Source organism: Nerophis ophidion, linkage group LG12 (genome assembly GCF_033978795.1).
Source record: "Nerophis ophidion isolate RoL-2023_Sa linkage group LG12, RoL_Noph_v1.0, whole genome shotgun sequence".
NCBI lineage: Eukaryota > Metazoa > Chordata > Actinopteri > Syngnathiformes > Syngnathidae > Nerophis > Nerophis ophidion.
Genome location: NC_084622.1, coordinates 4139860 through 4166916, shown reverse-complemented (window position 1 = coordinate 4166916; position 27057 = coordinate 4139860). Strand labels below are relative to the sequence as shown.

The 27057-nt window shown below is 41.8% G+C and overlaps 1 protein-coding gene across 1 annotated transcript in view; it reads left to right on the top strand.

Annotated features, from left to right (window-relative positions):
* The window catches only part of LOC133562902 (protein kinase C-binding protein NELL2-like), a 382068-nt gene that overhangs the window by 5531 nt on the left and 349480 nt on the right, over positions 1 to 27057 (top strand). The window contains exons 2-3 of the mRNA XM_061916727.1: positions 2731 to 2859; positions 24758 to 24860. Coding sequence (XP_061772711.1) covers positions 2731 to 2859; positions 24758 to 24860 — 232 coding nt within the window. The remainder of the gene's footprint in view (positions 1 to 2730; positions 2860 to 24757; positions 24861 to 27057) is intronic.

Sequence of the window (27057 nt, the reverse complement as noted above, 5' to 3'; positions counted from 1 at the left end):
GCTAGAGAAATAACAAAGAGCCTTAACATAGCAAAAAACAAAAAGGGTCTAGCATTGAAGCTAGTGGTTAGCTAGCAGGAAAACAGAAGTCGTAACGTGTGGTACAAAACAAACTGGAAGCAGGTTACAAAAAACAGTAAGCTATAAACATCTGACGCATATAGCCTACCGCTATGCTGCAAATACAAGACACGACACGACACGACAGGAGCGACAAGAGCGACATCGACAAGACAATAATCCAGCCCCTGACTGGAGGACAAAAACAGACTCAAATAGAGTGGGCTGATTGACACCAGGTGTGGCCAGGTGCCAACCCGCCGCATCTGAGGGGAAAACAGCACTCAGGGAGAAAGGCAGGAAACTAACAAAATAAGAGTGCTGACAGGAACTAAAAACAGGAAATACTAAACACACACAGTGGTAAAACTAAAACACAAACAAACTGTCTGTGGCAAGCCTGACAGCAAGAGCCTAATAGTCGCCGCAAAAACAACATCCAAACACCTCTATTATAGTTTAAAATGCATCATGTAAGTATATACATTCATAATAACATTTAATAATTATGTATTTTGATAATTTTAAGCATATGTTGCCCAATATTTAAAAAAATGCATCACAACATTCGCTTTTTTTTCTTCGTCATCACTTTATGAAAGCCTAAAAACGTAATAAAATATCACTTACTGTACATTGTCTGCTGTCAAAATGATGCAGACAGCTAGAATGTTTCTATATTCCCATTTAGCTGAAAACTTCATTTTCGTGTCGTCCTCGCCAGTTCCAGATACTATATGGCTGTCAAAAGGTCCCAGCTTGTTGGATTATATTCTCAGCCTTCTACTTTCCAGGTGAGAGGCATGATTTATAATCTAGAATAAATTTACAGGGAGCAGAGAAGCGAGGAGGCAGCAGACCACTTGATGATGTAAACATCGGCACACAGGAAGTGAACATGTCGCCACTATTAATAATTCATCTGCGTTAGCGCTTATAATAACAATATCACTAATACTTGTTAATATTCAAGTCACCAAATGTAAATGGAGTATTCTTGGTGCTTTTTGAATGGTTATTTATCGGATTTCATGGGCGCAATAGTGGAGCTCCCTTTGACTCCGCTGTAAGGAAGTTCATTTAATTATTAGAATGCATTAAAAAGAAAAACTGTCATGTCTTACGTGATTGTGAACAATGGGCAAAATTGACAACTAAAGTCCCGTTCGCCTTTAAACATGCCTGAAACAAATACAAACCCCTTTTCCATATGATTTGGGAAATTGGGTTAGATGTAAAATTAAACGGAGTACAATGATTTGCAAATCATTTTCAACCCATATTCAGTTTAATATGCTACAAAGACAACATATTTGATGTTCAAACTGATAAACATTTTTTTAATGCAAACAATCATTAACTTTAGAATTTGATGCCGGCAGCATGTGACAAAGAATTTGGGAAAGGTGGCAATAAATACTGAGAAAGTTGAGAAATGCACATCAAACACTTATTTGGAACATCCCACAGGTGTGCAGGCTAATTGGGAACAGTTGGGTGCCATGATTGGGTTTAAAAACAGCTTCCCAAAAAATGCTCAGTCTTTCACAAACAAGGATGGGGCGAGGTACACCCCTTTGTCCACAACTGCGTGAGCAAATAGTCAAACAGTTTAAGAACGTTTCTGAAAGTGCAATTGCAAGAAATTTAGGGATTTCAACATCTACAGTAGTCTGTAATATTATCAAAAGGTTCAGAGAATCTGGAAAAATAACTCCACGATCCCTTTAGGCGGCACTGTATCAAAAACCGACATCAATATCTAATGGATATCACCACATGGGCTCAGGAACACTTCAGAAAACCACTGTCAGTAAATACAGTTGGTCGCTACATCTGTAAGTGCAAGTTAAAGCTCTACTATGCAAAGCGAAAGCCATTTATCAACAACATCCAGAAACGCTGCTGGCTTCTCTGGGCCCGTGATCATAATAACAATATCTCTAATACTATTTGTAATTATTCAAGACACAAAATGTAAATGGAGTATTCTTGGTGCTTTTTGAATGGTTATTTGTCGGATTTCATGGGTGCAATAGTGGAGCTCCCTTTGACTACGCTTTAAGGGAGATAATTTAATTATTAGAATGCACTAAGAAATATGTCATGTCTTACATAATTGTGAACGATGGGCAACATTACTACAAAAGTCCCGTTCCCCTTTAAACAAATAAACCATTTCATTACACTTCCTCATTTTAACAGACGCCTGGAGTCAAGTTTTCCAAACACCTTGTACGCCACGATTTGATTAGAGGCCAGGGGTCAAGGCCACCTTTATTCATTCGGGGGGAATGCCTGCAGCGAATTTCATTACGTTCTGGAACCAACATCCAGGGATGACATTTATGTCCATAAAGTCAAAGGTTGTCTTCACCCTAAAATCTGACGTTGTTATTATTGGAAACAGCACGTAACGCTCTCTTTGTTCCTGACACGCTTGCAGCACATTGAAGAATGTCACGTGTTTACAGAAAAATATTAGGAAGAAGCCGCAAATGTTATTTAATCCTTTCTTTTTGCCATATCTGGACGATTACTGAAAGTCTTTAGTTGTGTTTAATTAAGTGTTTTTATCAATAATTTTCACATCCAACAAGCTGACTTCTGCTCTTTGTCTTGTCTTGTGTGTGTGTGTGTGTGTGTGTGTGGGGGGGGGGGTCTGAGCAGCTGTCCAGGGCGGAGGAGAAGATGAATGGGCTGGACGGCTGCTACTGTGAGAGGACCTGCAGCGTCAACGGGGTGGTCTACCGAGAGGACGAGGGTTGGACAGATGGTTGCAGGAACTGCACGTGCACGGTGGGTCTTCACACCTTGTGTTAAACGCATGTTTACAGCTTGTGCATTTTAAAACATTGTGTGGCGGCATTCGGCTCTAGTTGAAAGCTGGAGTGTTCATTCACTTCAAGGATTCAAGGAACTTTATTGTCAAATATGGTGTTAAGCAAGTGTGTGGTAATTTATATGGAAATGTCTGAATCACTGAAGTGTGCAGTAACTCACAATATATTGTTGTTAACATTTACCCCCAAAGATGTCACTCTTTGACGCAATATTAGAAAGCCTCTTTTAATATACTATCACAATACATAAGTACCGCATTTTTCGGAGTATAAGTCGCTCCGGCGTAAAAGTCGCACCTGCCAAAAATGCATTATAAAAAAGGAAAAAAACATATATAAGTCGCATTTTTGGAGGAAATTTATTTCAATAAAACCCAACACCAAAAAATACATTTGAAAGGCAATTAAATTAATTAAAGAATAGTGAACAACAGACTGAATAGGTGCACATTATATGACGCTTAAATAACTAACTGAGAAGTTGCCTGTTACACTGTAAAAAAAAAAATTCTGTAAAAAACGGTCATCTACTGGCAGCTACGGCTGCCAAACGAAAACCATAAAATTAAAGTCAAACATTGTAAACCAAATAAGGATCAAAAACATTATACAGTTGTGATCAAAATTATTCAACCCCCACACAATTTTGGATTTTTAGCAAGTTGGACATTTATTCCGTATTTTGTTTATAGTCATATCAAATAAAGATGTGTCAAATAGACAAATGCAACTTAAATTGTAACACTGTATTTTACAAAATAGCAAAAAAAGGACATTTTTCTTAATATCTCATTGACAAAATGATTCAACCCCTTGAGGATCATAACTCTTGAGAACATCCATCCATTTCTACCGCTTATTCCCTTTTGGAGTCGCGGGGGGCGCTGGCGCCTATCTCAGCTACAATCGGGCGGAAGGCGGGGTTACACCCTGGACAAGTCGCCACCTCATCGCAGCTCTTAAGAACAGAATTTGAATATCTTTTTTTCAATCAGGTGTTGAAAACACCTGTAGATGTGATTAGAACCATAACGAGCAACAATTAAACTGATTGAAAAAAGACTGTGACGCTCAGCTTCTTGTAAATAGTCAATGGTGTATTTGCAACATGGTGAAGTCCAGGGAGTGGTCAAAGAAGTCAAGAGAAGAGGTAATTTCTCTTCATAAGAAAGGATATGGATATAAGATAATAGCAAAGACATTATACATTCCAAGAGACACAGTTGGGAGCATAATTCGCAAGTTTAAAGCTAAAGGCACAGTGGAAACACTACCTGGGCGTGGTAGAAAGAGGATGCTGTGTGTGTACAGTGGTGAAACAGCTGAGGAACTACAACAGGACATTGCAGAGGGGGGAACGCAGGTTTCGTCCCAGACAATAACGCGCGCACTACGAGATGAAGGCCTCCATGCCAGAACTCCCAGGCGTACCCCACTTCTGACTACCAGGCACAAGAAAAATAGACTCCAGTATGCCAAAAATCCTCTGGATAAACCCCAAAGGTTTTGGGAAACTGTTCTATGGAATGATGAGACAAAACTGGAACTCTTTGGGCCTATTAATCAACGTTATGTCTGGAGGAGAAAAATGAAGCTTACAAAGAGAAGAACACCTCGCCTACTGTTAAGCATGGTGGGGGGGTCAATCATGCTCTGGGGCTGTTTCTCTGCCTCAGGTACCGGGAATCTCCAGCGCGTTCAAGGCATTATGAATTCTATTTCCTAGCAGGATATATTAGCCCAAATGTCATGTAGTCAGTGACGAAGCTGAGGCTTGGGAGACGTTGGACCTTCCAACAGGACAACGATCCCAAGCATACCTCCAAATCAACATCAGAGTGGTTGCAGAAGAAGGGCTGGAAGACTCTGGAGTGGCCTTCACAGTCGCCAGACCTAAATCCTATAGAAAACCTGTGGTGGGACTTGAAGAAGGCAGTTGCAGCACGCAAGCCCAAGAATATGAATGAACTGGAGGCCTTTGCCCAAGAAGAATGGGCTAAAATACCTGTAGATGGTTGCAAGAAGCTTGTGACGTTTGAAGGATGTAATTACTGCCAAAGGGTGTTCTACTAAGTACTAAAGATGCATGTAACTAGGGGGTTGAATCATTTTGTCAATGAGATATTAGGAAAAATGTCCTTTTTTTGCTATTTTGTAAAATACAGTGTTAGAATTTAAGTTGCATTTGTCTATTTGACACATCTTTATTTGATATGACTATAAACAAAATACGGAATAAATGTCCAACTTGCTAAAAATCCAAAATTGTGTGGGGGTTGAATAATTTTGATCACAACTGTATTTACAGAAACTTTTATTTAATGTTTTGCGGAAAAATATCATCATTTTACAGATTTTGACTAAATTATTAGGATCAACCACCTTTAATAAAGTGACGATGCAAACAGTTCTGCAGAAAAATACCTTTATTCCACAGAGTTTTTCCAAAATTATTACGATCAACCAGTTATAATGAAGTGACAATGCTCGCAGTTCCACAGATTTTCTCTGAATTGTTAAGATCAGGGGTCTCAAACTCATTTTACCTGAGGGTCACTGAATGCAGAAACTTGGTGCAAAGTGGATTCACCTTCTTTGGATGGCTATCCGGCCCTAACAACATACTTGTCAAACTTCCCAGTTTAACCGAGAGACTTTCGGTGACCCTCCCGAAGGATTGTCCCGATGTTTGTGTGCCGCGGGAGCACTGCCTTTATCGTCCTTTGCAACCTTTCGTCGCGTTCGCTCATTCTCCACACAAAGAGCGTGCCGACTTAGACGCATGTTGTATAAGGCTTTGGCAGACATACAATAGTGAATGCAAGACTTAGTTGATCAACAGTCATACAGGTCACACAGACGGTGGCTGTACAAACAACTTTAACACTGTTACAAATATGCGCCACAGTGTGAACCCACACCAAACAAGAATGACAAACACATTTCGGGAGAACATCTTCACCGTAACACAACATAAACACAAGAAAACAAATACCCAGAATCCCATGCAGCCCCGACTCTTCCGTGTAATTTCATTTGGCCCTTGAGGCAATATCAAATTACCATTAGAGATGGCCCACCGCATTCACCGCTAGTACTCATACTTGCCCACCCACCCGATTTTCCCAGGAGACTCCAGAAGTTCAGTGGCTCCCCCGAAAATCTCCCGGGGAAACAATTCTCCCAAATTTTTCCTGATTTCCACCCGGACAATAATATTGGGGGCATCTTTAGCGTCCTCTACAATCTGTCGTCACGCCCAATTTTCCTCCATACAACCAGTGTGCCGGTCCAGTCACATAATATATGCGGCTTGTACACACACATAAGTAAATGCAAGCATACTTGGTCAACGGCCATGCAGGTCACACTGAGGGTGACCGTATAAAGAACTTTAACACTGTTACAAATATGCGCCACACTGTGAACCCACACCAAGCAAGAATGACAAACACCGTAACACAACATTAACATAACAGAACAAATACCCAGAACCCCTTGCAGCACTAACTCGCTACAATAAACACCCACCGCTACCACCAAACCCCGTCCCACACCCCTCATTATTTAATTTTCAAATGTATTAGCCTCAGAAGGCTGCAAATAATAAAAAGACATTAAATGTTTTATTTAAATTGTATTTAATATACCATTGATGTTTTTTCGTTTGTTCTTTGAAAGTTGATTTTGCACTATTAAGTTATATAAGCGTTGCTTGTTCCATAGTCAGTGTTAAAGCAAATCTGTGTAGCAAACTGAGCAATAATGAAAGTTTTATTTATACACTTTCTTTTGCTACTTCAAGACTTCCATCCCATCCATTTTCTACCGCTTAGTCCCTTTTGGGGTCGCTGGCGCCTATCTCAGCTATAATCGGGTGGGGAAGGCAGGGTACACCCTGGACAAGTCGCCACCTCATCGCAGGGCCAACACAGATAGACAGACAACATTCACACTCACATTCACACACTAGGGCCAATTTTAGTGTTGCCAATCAACTCATCCCCAGGTGCATGTCTTTGGAAGTGGGAGGAAGCCGGAGTACCCGGAGGGAACCCACGCATTCACGAGGAGAACATGCAAACTCCACACAGAAAGATCCCGAGCCTGGATTTGAACCCAGAACTGCAGGAGCTTCGTATTGTGAGGCAGACGCACTAACCCCTCTTCCACCGTGAAGCCTTACTTCAAGACTTGAATGATTGAATCATTCATTATTGTTATTTTATTTTCAAATTTATTATCAGTCTGTGGGAAAAGTTTATTTTGATATTCACCCCAGAAGGCTGCAAATAGAAAAGAGGCATTCAATTTTTATTTAAATTTAATTTGATATGCCATTGATATTTTTTAATTATTATTATTATTATTATTATTTGAAACTCGATTTTGCATGTCACTATAAAAAAGTTATATAAGCCATATTCAATGCAAAACTTATTTGGGTCCCTATTAATAGGTTAATTTGTTCAACCTTGGCCCGCAGCTTCGTTCAGTTTAAATGTTTGGCCCACTCTGTATTTGAGTTTGACACCCGTGTTGTAGCATATTCAATTGGATATCGGTTGAAAATGATTTGCAAATCATTGTATTTGTCACGTCTGTAAATCTGGTTTTATGTTTGATCATGTTTTGTTTTGTTTTCTGGACTCTTGTTCTGTTTTTTCACTTCCTGGTTTGTTTTTGTTACCATGACAATTCATTGCTTTTCATCTTGCCCTCCTAGTCACGCCCATGCCCTCAGTCCCGCACCTGTTCCTAATTATCACGGCCACTATTTAAGTCATTTTCTTTCTGTCCATCAGTCTGGGAACATTAACTTTCGCCAAGTAAGTTTTTGTTTGTATTTATGTCTTTGATAGTATCTTTTGTTTGTTTGTAGATAGTATTGCCATTGTGCTGTTTTTGTTTTAAGTTTTAGTATAGATTAGTATCCGCCATCCAGCGCGCTTTTTGTTTTGCCTTTTTTTTGCATTTTGAGTATTAATACAAACAAACATGTACCTTAATTCACGCCTGCCTCGTCCTGTAATCCCTCTGCGTCGAAGGAGTCAACCAAATCCAAGTCCAAGCCTGACAGTATTCCGTTTATATTTACATCTAACACAATTTCCCGACTCATAAGAAAACAAGGTTTGTATATCAAATCAAATATTCTGTCCGTCTTTGTTTACGGGGCATATCCTGCCTTGTGTTTTTATCCTTTGCTAATGGAGTGTGTAAAGCTGGGGGTGGAGTTGAGTGTCACCAGGTTGTGTTTTTAAAAAGAAATTAGTATTCCCGCATTCTATCAGTGCACGGTTGCCTTAGCTACCCAGGAAAAGATACTATTGAAAAGCTGGAGTAGACGCATCAACAGCAGCGCTTAGTGATGCCCAAGGCCTCTCAAGGGTCTACTTTGCTCTGCGGCATGTGAATAATTGCCCCCCAAAAACAGAGAATTAGAAGAAATTGTAGAGGTGGCACTGTCAGTCTTTTCAGCTTTATATGAAGTAAATCACAGAGCCACAAAAGCGATGTTTTTGCTCCACTACCCTGCGTGCCATAAGCCAGGAAACGGCACATCTAATTGCTTTTGACGGATGATAATTACCATCGCCGATTTTGTTACACCCGCGCAGCCGGTGAAAATGCATGGCCGGGCAGCAATTAAAAAATTAGGCGGGGTGTGTTCTTTACCGGGCGTGCGGCAATTAGCCGCAACCTTTAAAATCCAAAGGTCAAGTCAGAAGATGTTATCAATTATGCGAACGGGCTTCATGGATGTCGCTGTCACAGGGCTTTCAACCGCGCTGATTACGGGGACGAGTCAGAGAAGAGGAGATAGCGTTTAATTCAATTAGATATGCAGGTGACGGCTGGAATCTACTGTAAAACTGAGAGGCATCTCTTATTTTAAATAAGTTGTTTATATAACATTTAATGAGCTTGTTAGGTTGGACATTGTTCTAGTAGCTGTTGTTTAATATATTAAACCCCTGCTTGAGTGTATTCCTCAATTGAATTTCATCCATCCATCCATCCATCTTCTTCCGCTTATCCGAGGTCGGGTCGCGGGGGCAACAGCCTAAGCAGGGAAGTCCAGATTTCCCTTTCCCCAGCCACTTCGTCTAGCTCTTCCCGGGGGATCCCGAGGCGTTCCCAGGCCAGCCGGGAGACATAGTCTTCCCAACGTGTCCTGGGTCTTCCCCGTGGCCTCCTACCGGTTGGACGTGCCCTAAACACCTCCCTAGGGAGGCGTTCGGGTGGCATCCTGACCAGATGCCCGAACCACCTCATCCGGCTCCTCTCGATGTGGAGGAGCAGCGGCTTTACTTTGAGTTCCTCCCGGATGGCAGAGCTTCTCACCCTATCTCTAAGGGAGAGCCCCGCCACACGGCGGAGGAAACTCATTTCGGCCGCTTGTACCCGTGATCTTATCCTTTCGGTCATGACCCAAAGCTCATGACCATAGGTGAAGATGGGAACATAGATCGACCGGTAAATTGAGAGCTTTGCCTTCCGGCTCAGCTCCTTCTTCACCACAACGGAGCGATACAACGTCCACATTACTGAAGACGCCGCACCGATCCGCCTGTCGATCTCACGATCCACTCTTCCCTGACTCGTGAACAAGACTCCTAGGTACTTGAACTCCTCCATTTGGGGCAGGGTCTCCTCCCCAACCCGGAGATGGCATTCCACCCTTTTCCGGGCGAGAACCATGGACTCGGACTTGGAGGTGCTGATTCTCATTCCGGTCGCTTCACACTCAGCTGCAAACCGATCCAGTGAGAGCTGAAGATCCCGGTCAGATGAAGCCATCAGGACCACATCATCTGCAAAAAGCAGAGACCTAATCCTGCGGTCACCAAACCGGAACCCCTCAACGCCTTGACTGCGCCTAGAAATTCTGTCCATAAAAGTTATGAACAGAATCGGTGACAAAGGACAGCCTTGGCGGAGTCCAACCCTTACTGGAAATGTGTTCGACTTACTGCCGGCAATGCGGACCAAGCTCTGGCACTGATCGTACAGGGAGCGGACCGCCACAATAAGACAGTCCGATACCCCATACTCTCTGAGCACTCCCCACAGGACTTCCCGAGGGACACGGTCGAATGCCTTCTCCAAGTCCACAAAGCACATGTAGACTGGTTGGGCAAACTCCCATGCACCCTCAAGAACCCTGCCGAGAGTATAGAGCTGGTCCACAGGTTCACGACCAGGACGAAAACCACACTGTTCCTCCTGGATCCGAGGTTCGACTATCCGGCGTAGCCTCCTCTCCAGTACACCTGAATAAACCTTACCGGGAAGGCTGAGGAGTGTGATCCCATGATAGTTGGAACACACCCTCCGGTCCCCCTTCTTAAAGAGAGGAACCACCACCCCGGTCTGCCAATCCAGAGGTACCACCCCAATTGAATTTCAACCATGGTTATTTATGAAGTGAAGTGAATTATATTTATATACTGTATTTTTCGGAGTATAAGTCCTACCTGCCGAAAATGCGTAATAAAGACGGAAAAAAAAAAAACATATATAAGTCGCACTGGAGTATGAGTCGCATTTTTTTGGGGAAATTTATTTGATAAAACCCAACACCAAGAATAGACATTTGAAAGGCAATTTAAAAGAAATAAAGAATAGTGAACAACAGGCTGAATAAGTGTACGTTATATAAATAACCAACTGAGAAGGTGCCTGGTATGTTAACGTAACATATTATGGTAAGAGTCATTCAAATAACTATAACATATAGAACATGCTATACGTTTACCAGACAATCCGTCGCTCCTAATCGATAAATCCCATAAAATCTTATATGTCTAGTCCAGTGGTTCGTAAAGGGGAACATTATCACCAGACCTATGCAAGCGTCAATATATACCTTGATATTGCAGAAAAAAGGCCATGTATTTTTTTAACCGATTTCCGAACTCTAAATGGGTGACTTTTGGCAAATTAAACGCCTTTCTGTTTATCGGTCTTTTAGCGATGACGTCAGAACGTGACGTCACCGAGGTAACACACCCGCCATTTTCATTTTCACATTACACACACGGGTCTCAGCTCTGTTATTTTCCGTTTTTTCGACTATTTTTTGGAACCTTGGAGACATCATGTCTCGTCGGTGTGTTGTCGGAGGGTGTAACAACACTAACAGGGAGGGATTCAAGTTGCACCACTGGCAAGAAATCTGCCGCCAGACCCCCATTGAATGTACCAGAGTGTCTTCACATTTGACCGCCAATGCTAACATGGCACAGAGATGTATGGATAACCTGCAGATGCATTTGCAATGATTAAGTCAACGAAATCACAAAGGTGAGTTTTGTTGATGTTGACTTATGTGCTAATCAGACATATTTGGTCACGGCATGACTGCCAGCTAATCGATGCTAACATGCTATGCTAATCGATGCTAACATGCTATTTACGCTAGCTGTATGTACATTTGAAACGATACCTACATTTAATGCGAAACAAACACTTACCAATCGACGGATTTAAGTTGCTCCAGTGTCACAAGATGCGAAAGTCCTGATCGTTTGGTCCGCACATTTTACCGGCGATGCTAATAAGGCAGCCATGCTATGGGCCACTTCATTAGGTACACCCATGCTATAGCCGAATAGCGTCAATAGCTATTCGCTCAATAGCTTCAGTTTCTTCTTCAATTTCGTTTTTGCTATCTGCCTCCATACTCCGACCATCTGTTTCAATACATGCGTAATCTGTTGAATCGCTTAAGCCGCTAAAATCCGAGCTAATGTCGCTATATCTTGCTGTGGTAACCGCCATGTTGTTTGTATTGGCAGCACTGTATGACGTCACAGGGAAATGGTTTCGAAGATAGTGAAAATAAGGCACTTTAAAGCTTTATTTAGGGATATTCCGTGACCGGTAAAATTTAGAAAAAAACTTCAAAAAATACAACAAGCCACTGGGAACTGATTTTTATTGTTTTTAACCCTTTTGAAATTGTGATAATGTTCCCCTTTAACCTTGTTGGAGGTGCTGTCACGCCAAATTTCTTCTCCCCAACAAAAACCTTCCCCCATTTACAACACTATATAATAAAAATACAGACGTTTTGTTAACGCTATATTATAAAAAATAAAATACAAAAAACTATTTACAAACACAAGCTATCGGATGACGCTTTTACTTGCGGGGTTACATTTCCTCACGTTTCCTCTTACGTCATCACATAGCTTGTGTTTTTTATATTGTTTTTTAAATTTTTTAATATTTTTTATAATATAACGTTAACAAAACATCTGTATTTTCATTATATAACGTTATATTTTTATCATATAGCGTTAAAAAAACGTCTGTATTAAATGGGGGCGGGGGGAGGTTTTTGTAGGGGAAAGAAATTTGGCGTGACAGTACCGAACCCCACCAGTTTCATATCCGCATTCACCGAACCCTCCTTTAGTGAAAAATAAAATGTTTTTTTTTTTTCAAATTCAAGACAAACTTAATCCATCCATCTTCTTCCGCTTATCCGAGGTCGGGTCGCAGGGGCAGCAGCCTAAGCAGGGAAGCCCAGACTTCCCTCTCCCCAGCCACTTTAACTAGCTCTTCCCGGGGGATCCCGAGGCGTTCCCAGGCCAGCCCATAGTCTTCCCAAAAGTGTCCTGGTTCTTCCCCGTGGCCTCCTACCGGTTGGTTGGCCCTAAACACCTCCCTCGGGAGGCGTTTGGGTGGCATCCTGACCAGATGCCCGAACCACCTCATCTGGCTCCTCTCGATGTGGAGGAGCTGCGGCTTTACTTTGAGTTCCTCAAGAAAAACTTATGGTTTTTTTATTGGTGCACAACATGAACCGTGCATGACATCACCTTGTTCACAGAAAAAAAACAAAACAGTGCATGATTTCACAACAAATTACACACCTTACACACATTACCATAAATTGATTAATGTGGACCCCGACTTAAACAAGTTGAAAAACCTATTCTGGTGTTACCATTTAGTGGTCAATTGTACAGAATATGTACTGTACAGTGTAAACTACTGTTTCATATAATGTATTCTCTTTCTTTGCAAACTGCTAGTAAAAGTTTCAATCAATCAATCAATTAAAATTAGAGGGAACATTGTTTGGGGGTATCCATAATAAGCCGACAGGGAGAAAGTTTTATTTACTTGATAATTCGGATGTGTCTATATCAGGGGTGCCCATTACGTCGATCGCGAACTACCAGTCGACCGGGGGGGGGGGTGTCAGTCGATCTCCAGCCAGGCTTTTAAAAAAAATAGACCTAAAAATTAGTGATCATCAATCTTCACCAAGACGTCACTTAAATGACATTCACGGTACCGGAGGGTCTTGTGAGATGACGCTGGCTGCTGCAAGATCATTATTATGAAAATATGACCGAGAGGAAGGCGAGAAACACTTTTTATTTCAACAGACTCTCGCGCCGTACCTTCCGTCAAAACTCCAAAGGCCGACTGCACATTTCCTATCTTCACAATAAAAGCCCTGCTTCATGCTGCCTGCGCTAACTAAATACAAAGTCTCGGAAAACTGGCGTGCACAAGTGATGTGCACGCCAGCTTTCTGAGGGATCGCTCGTGCACGCCAGTTTTCCGAGACTCTTATTTTGTTAGCGCAGGCAGCATGAAGCAGGGCTTTTATTGTGAAGATAGGAAATGTGCAGTCGGCCTTTAGAGTTTTGACGGAAGGGACGGCGCGAAAGTCTGTTGAAATAAAAAGTGTTTCTCGCCTTCCTCTCTGTCATTTTTTCATAATAATGAACTGGCAGCAGCCAGCGTCATCTCACAAGACCCTCGGGTGCCGTGAATGTCAATCAAGCAAGCTACGGAATTTGCCGCCATGTTTTTCTTGCAAAGTGAATGGAAGCTGGATGAATTAGATGCCAAAAACCAACCACTTTCATGTGGTATTGTACAGAAAGGACAACTTTTTTTCTCCTCCATTTGAAAATGTCGGCGTTATCATCATTACTGTCTGATTCCAATCAATGCAAGTCATCAGAATCAGGTAATTCACCAACTTATATTCTTGTCTCCGTGAAAGAAAGACATCTATATGTGTTACACATGCTTGTATTATCATTAAACACATTTAACTTGTTTACAAAAATGTCTTTCATAAATAAATAAATATAAATGATATATATAAATGAGGTAGATCCCCTCGAGTTGGTCAATTGAAAAGTAGCTCGCCTGCAGAAAAAGTGTGGGCACCCCTGGTGTAAACTGTACTGTTTCATATAATGTATTCTCTTTCTTCGCAAACTGCTAGTAAAAGTTTCAATCAATCAATCAATTATTGATTGAAAAAGGAAGGAAACATTGTTTGGGGGTATCCATAATAAGCCGACAGGGAGAAAGTTTTATTTACTTGATAATTCGGATGTGTCTATACTTTCGTGGCGGAGGCTCTGCCGAACCCCTGAGGCCGACTCACCGAACCCCTAGAGTTCGATCGAACCCAGGTTAAGAACCACTGGTCTAGTCTCTTAGGTGAATGAGCAAAAAAATATTATTTGATATTTTACGGAAATGTGTAAATAACTTCATACATAAGTGGCTCCTGAGTATAAGTCAACTATGAAAAAAATTGCGACTTATAGTCCGAAAATTCGGTAGCGTATATAACCAATTGCGGCCCCCACCCTATTATTAAAGTTTATTGTTAGTGCGGCCCGCGAGTTTTCTATGAATGCCGCTTGACAGCGTTGTGTTATTTGAGTCCAAAATGGCTCTTTCAACCTTGTGGGTTGCCTACCCCTGCGTTAGTGGAAAAGCGGCAAATGAGTGAAAGCGACATATACGTTGCCATGGAGACGAGGGTTATCTTACATGCCTGGCTGCAGTCACACCGCGACACCTGTCCGTTAGTAATAACAGTCCCTGATAACCTGGACCAGGGTTCACCAACGCGGTGCCCGCGGGCACCAGGTAGCCCGTAAGGACCAGATGAGTCGCCCGCTGGCCTGTTCTAAAAATAGCTCAAATAGCAGCACTTACCAGTGAGCTGCCTCTATTTTTTAAATTATATTTATTTACTAGCAACCTGGTCTCGCTTTGCTCGACATTTTTAATTCTAAGAGGGACAAAACTCAAAAGGAATTTCAAAATCCCAAAAAATATTTTAAAGACTTGGTCTTCACTTGTTTAAATAAATTCATTTATTTTTTTACTTTGCTTCTTATTCTAAAATGTATCTTAATCAGGAAAAATTACTAATGATGATCCATAAATTATTTTTTTAATTCTTTCAAAAAAATTTGAATTAGCTAGTTTTTCTCTTTTTTTTTTCGGTTGAATTTTGAATTTCAAACAGTCGAAATTGAAGATAAACTATGTTTCAAAATGTAATTTTCTTTTTTTTCCCCTGTTTTCTCCTCTTTCAATTAAGTGTTTTTTTCATCATTTATTCTCTACAAAAAACCTTCCGTAAAAGGAAAAAAAAATTACGACATAATGACAGACAGAAATACCAATTTTATATATATATATATATATATATATATATATATATATATATATATATATATATATATATATATATATATATTTCCATCCATCCATCCATTTTCTACCGCTTATTCCCTTTCGGGGTCGCGGGGGGCGCTGGCGCCTATCTCCGGGTACTCCGGCTTCCTCCCACCTCCAAAGACATGCACCTGGGGATAGGTTGATTGGCAACACTAAATTGGCCCTAGTGTGTGAATGTGAGTGTGAATGTTGTCTGTCTATCTGTGTTGGCCCTGCGATGAGGTGGCAACTTGTCCAGGGTGTACCCCGCCTTCCGCCCGATTGTATATTTATATTTATTAAAGGTAAATTGAGCAAATTGGCTATTTCCGGCAATTTATTTAAGTGTGTATCAAACTGGTAGCCCTTCACATTAATCAGTACCCAAGAAGTAGCTCTTGGTTTCAAAAAGGTTGGTGACCCCTGACCTAGACCAATTCAAACCGTTATTGTTTTTTTTATTGTTTAATTTACATTGCCTCACACGATGAACACTACATATATTTCTGTATGACGCCGGATAACATTCCGGGAGCCGTCACTTTTTTACGCTCGCTAACCCGGTACTTTCCCGGCTATTATCAGGGAGGAAAAGCGGAACGACATTGCGGAAATAACATTATTCTCCGTGAGTCGGTTGAATACAAATACAAACCCCGTTTCCATATCAGTTGGGAGATTGTGTTAGATGTAAATATAAACGGAATACAATGATTTGCAAATCATTTTCAACCCATATTCAGTTGAATATGCTACAAAGACAACATATTTGATGTTCAAACTGATAAACATTTTTTGGTGTGTGCAAATAATCATTAACTTTAGAATTTTAATGCCAGCAACATGTAACAAAGAGGTTGGGAAAGGTGGAAATAAATACTGATAAAGTTGAGGAATGCTCATCAAACTCTTATATGGAACATCCCACAGGTGTGCAGGCTAATTGGGAACAGGTGGGTGCCTTGATTGGGTATAAAAGCAGCTTCCATGAAATGATAAGTCATTCACAAACAAGGATGGGGCGAGGGTCACCACTTTGTAAGCAAATTGTCGAATAGTTTTAGAACAACATTTCTCAACGAGCTATTGAGAGGAATTTAGGGATTTTACCATCTACGGTTTATAAAATCATCAAAAAGTTCAGAGAATCTGGAGAAATCACTGCACATAAGCGATGATATTACGGACTTTTGATCCCTCAGGCGGTACTGCATCAAAAACCGACATAGGTGTGTAAAGGATATCACCACATGGGCTCAGGAACACTTCATAAAACCACTGTCAGTAACTACAGTTGGTCGCTACATCTGTAAGTGCAAGTTGAAACTCTACTATGCAAAGCCAAACCCATTGATCAACAATAGCCTGAAACGCCGCCAGCTAGCTGAGCTCACCTAAGATGGACTGATGCAAAGTGGAAAGGTGTTCTGTGGTCTGACAAGTCCACATTTCAAATTATATTTGGAAACAGAGGACGTGGTGTCCTCCAGAACAAAGAGGAAAATAACCATTCGGATTGTTATAGGCGCAAAGTTCAAAAGCCAGCATCTGTGATGGTATGAGGGTGTATTAGTGCCCAAGGCATGGGTAACTTACACATCTGTGAAGGCACCATTAATGCTGAAAGGTCCATACAGGTTTTGGAGCAACATATGTTGTCATCCAAGCAACGTTATCATGGACGCCCCTGCTTATTTCAGCAAGTGTTACAACAGCGTGGCTTCATAAAAAAAAAAAGAGTACGGGTACTTTCCTGGCCTGCCTGCAGTCCAGACCTGTCTCCCACGGAAAATGTGTGGCGCATTATAAAGTGTAAAATACGATAGTGGAGACCCCGGACTGTTGAACAACTAAAGCTCTACATAAAATAAGAATGGGAAAGAATTCCACTTTCAGCTTCATTAATTAGTTTCCTCACTTCCCAAACGTTTATTGAATGTTGTTAACGGGGAACAGTATCACAATTTCAAAAGGGTTAAAAACAATAAAAATCAGTTCCCAGTGGCTTGTTGTATTTTTTGAATTTTTTTTCAAAATTTTACCGGTCCCGGAATATCCCTAAATAAAGCTTTAAAGTGCCTTATTTTCGCTATCTTCGAAACCACTATCCATTTCCCTGAGACGTCATACAGTGCTGCCAATGTAAACAAACGATGGGAATACCACAGCAAGATATAGCGACATTAGCTCGGATTTCAACGGCTTAAGCGATTCAACAGATTACGCATGTATTGAAGTGAAGTGAAGTGAAGTGAAGTGAATTATATTTATATAGCGCTTTTTCCTCAAGTGACTCAAAGCGCTTTACATAGTGAAACCCAATATCTAAGTTACAATTAAACCATTGTGGGTGGCACTGGGAGCAGGTGGGTAAAGTGTCTTGCCCAAGGACACAACGGCATTAACTTGGATGGCGGAAGCGGGAATCGAACCCGCAGCCCTCAAGTTGCTGGCACGGCCGCTCTACCAACCAAGCTATACCGCCGTGAAACAGATGGTTGGAGTATGAAAGTATTGAAGAAGAAACTGAAGCTATTGAGCGAATAGCTATTGACGCTATTCATAGCCATAGCATGGCCGAAGAGTTGCGTTTGCATCGCCGATAAAATGTGCGGACCAAACGATCAGGACTTTCGCATTTTGTGATAATGGACAAACTTAAATCCATGGATTGGTAAGTGTTTTTTTCGCATTAAATGTGGGTGGAAGGAAACGTAATATAGTTGCAAATGCATCTGCAGGTTATCCATACATCTCTGTGCCATGTCTGCTTTAGCACCCCGTTAAATAGCATATTAGCATCGATTAGCTGGCAGTCACGCCGCGACCAAATATGTCTGATTAGCACATAAGTCAACATCAACAAAACTCACCTATGTGATTTCGTTGACTTTATCGTTGCAAATGCATCTGCAGGTTATCCATACATCTCTGTGTCATGTCTGTCATCGCTGGTAAATAGCATGTTAGCATCGATTAGCGTAGCATGTTAGCATCGATTAGCGTAGCATGTTAGCATCGATTACCATAGCATGTTAGCATTGATTAGCTGGCAGTCACGCCGCAACCAAATATGTCTGATTAGCACATAAGTCAACAACAAAACTCACCTTTGTGATTCTGTTGACTTTATCGTTGCAAATGCATCTGCAGGTTATCCATACATCTCTGTGCCATGTCTGCCTTAGCACCACTGGTAAATAGCATGTTAGCATCGATTAGCGTAGCATGTTAGCATCGAATAGCTGGCAGTCACGCCACAACCAAAAATGTCTGATTAGCACATAAGTCAACAACATCAACAAAACTCACCTTTGTGATTGCATTGACTTTATCGTTGCAAATGCATCTGCAGGTTATCCATACATCTCTGTGCCATGTCTGTCATCGCTGGTCAAATGTGAAGACACTACAGCACATTCAATGGGGGTCTGGCGGCAGACACTTTCGCATCTTCGGTGCAACTTGAAACCCTCCCTGTTAGTGTTGTTACACCCTCCGACAACACACCAACGAGGCATGATGTCTCCAAGGTTCCAAAAAATAGTCGAAAAAACGGAAAATAACAGATCTGAGACCCGTGTGTGTAATGTGTAGAAAATGAAAATGGCGGCTGTATTACCTCGGTGACGTCACGTTCTGACGTCATCGCATTCAGAGCGATAAACAGAAAGGCGTTTAATTTGCCAAAATTCACCCATTTAGAGTTCGGAAATCGGTTAAAAAAATATCTGGTCTTTTTTCTGCACCATCAAGGTATATATTGACGCTTACATAGGTCTGGTAATAATGTTCCCCTTTAAAAGAAAAGGTGATGTAACACAGTGGTGAACATGCCCTTTCCCAACTACTTTGGCACGTATTGCAGCTATTAAATTCTAAGTTAATTATTATTCGCAAAAAAAAAAAGTTTATGAGTTTGAACATCAAATATCTTGTCTTTGTAGTACATTCAATTGAATATGGGTTGAAAAGGATTTGCAAATTATTGTATTCTGTTTATATCTACATCCAACACAATTTTCCAACTCATATGGAAACTGGGTTTGTATATTCCTGAACTCCAAACATGTCTTTTTCAAAGCTTGCAGTGAAGAGAAAGGTTTGTGATGAGCAAAGACAATTCCAGGAAAAGTGGGAGATGCAATATTTCTTTGTTGAGCACAGGGGCACCCTGTCTTATTTGCACAGAGAAAGTTGCGGTGCACAAGGGATACAATTTGAAACGTCATTATACAACTAGACTAGTAAAGTATGCAACATTACTTTTTAGGAAATATTTTCAGTCTCACTCAGATTCTGCATCCACTGGCCCTCAGGTGAAGTGAGTTTGAGACCCCTGATATAGCGCTTGAAACGAGCACGAAACAGAGTGTAGAGTATAGAGTACAACCAATGAGTTGTCATGGAAACAAAACAAGGGAGTGAAAAAACAGGAACTAATGGAATCTTGAAGTAACATAACACAACTAAACAAACCATGACCACAAAACATGACAAACTCCCCCCGGAGGTCTCCAGGTTGGCAATAATGATCTAGTATACTCTGGACTGAAGCTTTGTGCCTAAATTGTTTTTGTAGCTGTTGTTTTGAGGCAAATGTATATATTTGTGGACATCGGGGGCAGTACCTCTGGATCGGGGTGGTGGTTCCTCTCTTTAAGAAGGGGGACCGGAGGGTGTGTTCCAACTATCGTGGGATCACACTCCTCAGCCTTCCCGGTAAGGTTTATTCAGGTGTACTGGAGAGGAGGCTACGCCGGATAGTCAAACCTCGGATTCAGGAGGAACAGTGTGGTTTTCGTCCTGGTCGTGGAACTGTGGACAAGCTCTATACTCTCGGCAGGGTTCTTGAGGGTGCATGGGAGTTTGCCCAACCAGTCTACATTTGCTTTGTGGACTTGGAGAAGGCATTCGACCGTGTCCCTCGGGAAGTCCTGTGGGGAGTGCTCAGAGAGTATGGGGTATCGGACTGTCTTATTGTGGCGGTCCGCTCCCTGTACGATCAGTGCCAGAGTTTGGTCCGCATTGCCGGCAGTAAGTCGAACACATTTCTAGTGAGGGTTGGACTCCGCCAAGGCTGTCCTTTGTCACCGATTCTGTTCATAACTTTTATGGACAGAATTTCTAGGCGCAGTCAAGGCGTTGAGGGGTTCCGGTTTGGTGACCGCAGGATTAGGTCTCTGCTTTTTGCAGATGATGTGGTCCTGATGGCTTCATCTGACCGGGATCTTCAGCTCTCACTGGATCAGTTTGCAGCCGAGTGTGAAGCGACCGGAATGAGAATCAGCACCTCCAAGTCCGAGTCCATGGTTCTCGCCCGGAAAAGGGTGGAGTGCCATCTCCGGGTTGGGGAGGAAACCCTGCCCCAAGTGGAGGAGTTGAAGTACCTAGGAGTCTTGTTCATGAGTGAGGGAAGAGTGGATCGTGAGATCGACAGGCGGATCGGTGCGGCGTCTTCAGTAATGCGGACGTTGTACCTATCCGTTGTGGTGAAGAAGGAGCTGAGCCGGAAGGCAAAGCTCTCAATTTACCGGTCGATCTACGTTCCCACCCTCACCTATGGTCATGAGCTTTGGGTCATGACCGAAAGGATAAGATCACGGGTACAAGCGGCTGAAATGAGTTTCCTCCCGCCGTGTGGCGGGGCTCTCCCTTAGGGATAGGGTGAGAAGCTCTGCCATCCGAGTAAAGCCGCTGCTCCTCCACATCGAGAGGAGCCAGATGAGGTGGTTTGGGCATCTGGTCAGGATGCCACCCGAATGCCTCCCTAGGGAGGTGTTTAGGGCACGTCCAATCGGTAAGAGGCCACGGGGAAGACCCAGGACACGTTGGGAAGACTATGTGTCCCGGCTGGCCTGGGAACGCCTCGGGATCCCCCGGGAAGAGCTGGACGAAGTGGCTGGGGAGAGGGAAGTCTGAGTTTCCCTGCTTCGGCTGTTGCCCCCGCGACCCGACCTCGGATAAGCGGAAGAAGATGGATGGATGGATATATATATTTAAAAAGATGATAATAATCCACTTTGTAAAAGTCAAAACTAAGGCTGTCCGATAATGGCTTTTTGCCACGTGTGGGTCGCATTTTAATGCGGGATCGTTCCTCCAGTGCAAACATGGACACTCCGGACAAAAACGTAAAGGTAGGTAATGATTTAATAAATAACACTCTGTACAAAACAGACAGAAACAAAGAAAAGAAAAAGCGTGCCGAACGCACGGGAAGCTTAGGCTAGTACTCAGCACGGAAACAGGAACCGGATACATCAACGTGATGGTTGCCTACCGCAAACAAAGGACCAAGACCAACTGACGGGAGAAGGCAGGCTTAAATAAGAAAGTAATTAACAAAAACAGGTGTGCGTCTGGAACCCACGGCAGGTGAAAATAATAAGTTACCATGGTGACCAAACTAACTCACAAGGTGCACAAACAACAAAGGGAGTCCAAACTAACAGAAATAACACAAAAACATGATCCGGACCACGGATCATGACACTTTTTTGACGATATCCGATATTGTCCAATTCTTGATTACCGATTCCGATATCAACCGATACCGATATATACAGTCGTGGAATTAACACATTATTGTGCCTCATTTTGATGTGATGCCCCGCTGGATGCATTAAACAAAGTAACAAGGTTTTCCAAGATAAATCAACTCAAGTTATGGAAAAAAGTCCCAACATGCCTCAAAACAGCAGCTTTGAATTTGGGACATACTCTCCCGGAGATAATCCTGATACCCACTACAACTATGGGAAATACTATACATTGACTTTTACAAAGTGCATTATTTTTTTTATTTTCTTTTAACATGCCGCAGAACAACAGCTACAAAAAAAATGAAGGCACACAGCTGTAGTCCAGAGTATACTAAATGAATAAAGTACACAGTAACATAGTCCTCCTTTAGTGCAAAACTGCCTGGTATACTGTAAAACAGGAAATTATAAACTGGGCTCAATCTGCCCTGCTCTAACGTATTCGTAGGACTAATAAAAATGTGCTGCAAGCTAGTGGTGAGTGCTTGAAGTGGCCTACCAGTCAGTCAGAGTTTCTGAAATGCTGCGTTGAGACAGGGCAGCTCCGTTCATTGCAAGCTGCAAAGTGTGCGCCATGCAGGGCAGACTATCCACACCAAACTCCACCGTAGCTTTTGCCATACTGTGTAGGCTTTCGCCTTGGGGTGGTTTTTGTCGTATTTTTTTCTCGGCGGAGTCTTTTAGCGACTGTGTGGTACTACTTTTTTTCGCTGTTTGCTTTTCATCCATCTTTTGCTTGTATTCATCGTGTATCTCCTTATGACTGAATAGATGGAATAGAATAGAATATAATGATTCTTGAAGAGATGGGAGATAAAATTGCTCGTATTAAAGGAAGACGTTTTGGTTCCTTCTCGCATAACCAACTTTTTGCAGTCATTGCAAATTACCAGTTTTTAATCCGTCAGACACACTTTAAAATAATCCCAAACCATAGACATGGTATCGTTAGTCAGTCACCGAGCGAGCTGGCTTGTTAGCCACAGCTACAGCACCGGCAACAACACACTCTTGTTGTTGTTATGCTTCGTTCGCGGCGGTTTGATGAGGTCATCAAGCGTTTGTGTTTTACCGGGTATATGCCGCTCCGTACAGCGGCGTTTTAATAAGTCCTTAATTTTCCTTTTTGAAACCGATACCGATAATTTCCGATATTACATTTTAAAGCATTTATCGGCCGATATTGTCGGCAGGCCTATATTATCGGACATCTCTACTGAAAACCAAAATGGTCAACGACCATTGTCCTACTTGATATGGTCTTTGAAGATTTCTGTGTGTCTTGCCATGATCAACATGTCGACACATTTCTTCCAAGATATGATACGTTTTGGAGATAAATAATAATAAGACACTATTTTACCAATGATACAAAGTTAAGATGTAAATGTTTTCTTCAGATAGTTTAGCATTTATTGATTGTATATAAACCCCGTTTCCTTATGAGTGTCATGCCTGTTATTCAGGTTTATGTTTGATCATGTTTATGTTTTGTTTTTGGAGTCTTGTTTCCCGTTTTGCACTTCCTAGTTTTATTTGTTTCCCTAGATACTCATTAGTTTCCACCTGTTCCCCAAGTCACACCCCTGTCCTCAGCCTCACACCTGTCACTAATCATCATAGTCATTATTTAAGCCATTCTGTCCCTGTCCTCGTCCGGGGAAATTTGTTTTACCTACCGGACTTTGCATCGAACCCTGATGACCACGCACCTACCTTGCCTTGCCTACCTTCATGCCTTGCCACGCTCCTAATTGTTTTGACCACGCCACGTAAGATTTTTGTTTGTATTAATGCCTCAGTCCAAGTTTTTGGTTTGTTTTGCACCATAGATAGTATCTTTTGTTTCGTTTGTATATAGCCATGCCATCGTGCTGTTTTTGTTTATAGTTCATTGAGCAAGTGTCTTGGTTTCATGTTTATAGTTATAGCCTCGGTTCTAGTCTTTTGTTTCATAGCCAAGTTTTCCGCCCTGGAGCGCGCCATTTGTTTGCATTTTGTTTTAGTCTGTTTGTTTATTAATCAATAAACATGTACCTTAATTTACGCCTGGCTCGTCCCAAATTCCTTCTGCGTCGTAGAAGCAAAACAAATCCAAGTCAAAGTCCTGACAATGAGTTGGGAAATTGTGTTATGTAAATATAAACAGAATACAATGATTTGCAAATCCTTTTCAACCCATATTCAGTTGAATATGCTACAAAGACAACATATTTGATGTTCAAACTCATAAACTTTATTTTTTATTTTTTGCAAATAATCATTAACTTAGAATTTCATGGCTGCAACACATGCCAAAGTAGTTGGGAAAGGGCATGTTCACCACTGTGTTACATCACCTTTTTTTTGGTATGCTTTCATTCTCTTCAATGAACAAAAATGTATCAAAGTGGTCTCGCATTCTTCAATTTTTTTCTGTTTGCGGCTCTGAAAGAGAAAAGGTTTGGACACCCCTGAATTAGCTCCTCTATGCAATGTGCATGTGAAGTAAGGCATTTATTTCAGAGGGGGCCTTTACTGTGCTTGTGTAAGGACGGAGCCACACACCAGGATTGTCACTTCAATGGGAATGGAGGGTCACTCACTGCCACATATTAGCATGTATTTTTATTTGTGGCATATCTGAAAGAGGAGGAACACTATTTAAGGAACTGCTGGTTAGGAATAGAGTGGTATCACAATCATAGGAACAGTTCTCGTATTCGTACGCTGCACAAACAAATCAGCGTCTGGCTACAAAAAAATCAATAACAGGTCAAGAAGGTCTGCACTTCATCGCTCCTTCGCTTTCTTTCTCCTCTCCAGAACGGAACGGTGCAATGCGAGGCCATCTCTTGCCCACCTGCTCAGTGCCCGGCGGGCACGTTGCCGGCCTACGTGAAGGGCGCCTGCTGCAAGGAGTGTCAGCGTGAGTGGAGCACCTTCACCCCCTTGTTACCCCCCCGACACACACATACTGTACACACACCTCTCACATTTCTGCAAATATGTTATTGGTTCTTCTCAAGGGACTAAAACGGAGCTATTCACCTACAAAACCCAAAACCAGTGTAGTTGTATAAATGGTAAATAAAAACAGAATACAATGATTTGCAAATCCTTTTCAACCTATATTCAATTGAGTAGACTGCACAGACAAGATACTTAACGTTCGAACTGGAAAACTTAGTTTTTTCTTGCAAATATTAGCTCAATTGGAATTTGATGCCTGCAACATGTTTCAAAAAAGCTGGCACAAGTGGCAAACAAACTGATAAAGTTGAGGAGTGCTCATCAAACACTTATTTGGTACATCCCACAGGTAAACAGGCTAACTGGAAACAGGTGGGTGCCATGATTGGGTATAAAAGCAACTTCCATGGAATGCTCAGTCATCCACAAACAAGGATGGGGCGAAGGTCACCACTTAGTGAACAAATGCATGTGCAAATTGTCCAACAGTTTAAGAACAACATTTCTCAACGAGCTAATACAAGGAATTTAGGGATTTCACCATCGAAGGTCTGTAACATCATCAAAAGGTTCAGAGAATCTGGAGAAATCACTGCAGGTATTTCTTCAGGCGGTACTGCATCAAAAAGTAAAAACTGTGTGTAAAGGATATCACCACATGGGCTCAGGAACACTTCAGTAAACCACTGTCAGTAACTACTGTTTGTCTCTACATCCTTAAGTGCAAGTTAAAACTCTACAATGCAAAGCGAAAGGCATTTATCAACAACACCCCGAAATGCCGCAGGCTTCGCTGGGCTTGAGCTCATCTAAAATGGACTGATGCAAAGTGGTGAAGTGTTCTGTGGTCGGACGAGTCTACATTTCAAATTGTTTTTGGAAACTGTGGACGTCGTGTCCTCCGAAACAAAGAGGAAAAAAACCCTACGGATTGTTCTAGGCCCAAAGTTGAAAACCCAGCATCTGTGATGGTATGGGGGTGTATTAGTGCCCAAAGCATGGGTAACTTAAACATCCGTGAAGGCACCATTAATGCTGAAAGGTGCATACAGGTTTTGGACCAACGTATATTGCCTTCCAAGTAACGTTATCATGGACACCCCTGCTTATTTCAGCTAGACAATGCCAAGACACGTGTTACAACCGCGTGGCTTCATAGTAAAAGAGTGCAGGATTTAGACTGGCCTGTCTGTAGTCCAGACCTGTCTCCAATTGAAAATGTGTGGCGCAATATGAAGCCAAAAATACCACGCCGGAGACCCCAGACTGTTGAACATCTTAAGTTGTACATCAAGCAAAAATGGGAAATAATTCTACCTGAAAAGCTTCAAAAATTGGTCTCCTCAGTTCCCATACATTTACTGAGTGTGTTTAGGCCATGTAACACAGTGGTAAAAATACCCCTGCGACAACTTTATTGCAATGTGTTACTGCCATTGAATTCTAAGTTAATGATTTTTTGCAAAAAAAAATTTTCTCAGTTCAAACAATAAATATATTTTCTTTGCAGTTTATTCAATTGAATATAAGTTGAGAAGGATTTTTAAATCATTAAATGGTATTCTGTTTTATTTACCATTTACACAATGTTCCAATTCACTGGTTTTGGGTTTTGTACATAATGAAGAGGGCCACATTTTCAAGAGCCCATGTCCCCGGCGCCGAACATCAAAATTTGGAAGTGACTTTCGAAAGTGCCTCTGCAGGTTATATTATGCAGGTCTACTTAATGAATTGAGAAGATGTGTTCTTGCTGAAATATGAGGGGTGTACTTTTGGGAGATACTGTGTCTGGCCTTGCTGTGTTGCTAAGCTACGTTGCGTCCTAACGTTGCGTCTTTTTGCATACACGTGACGTTATTCACGAGCAGGCTGCCAAACACAGATGGCCATCAGTCACACTTGATGCCACTCACTTCCGTTCCTGTCTATGCTGAGAAACGATGAAGAAACCGCTTCTTTTGATGGCGCACACCTCCATGCAGAAGAAATACCGTATTTTTTGGACTATAAGTCGCAGTTTTTTTCATACTTTGGCCAGGGGTGCGACATATATTCCGTAGCGACTTATGTGTGAAATTATTAACACATTACCGTAAAATATCAAATATTATTATTCATCTCATTCGCGGAAGAGACGAAGAAAATGTCAG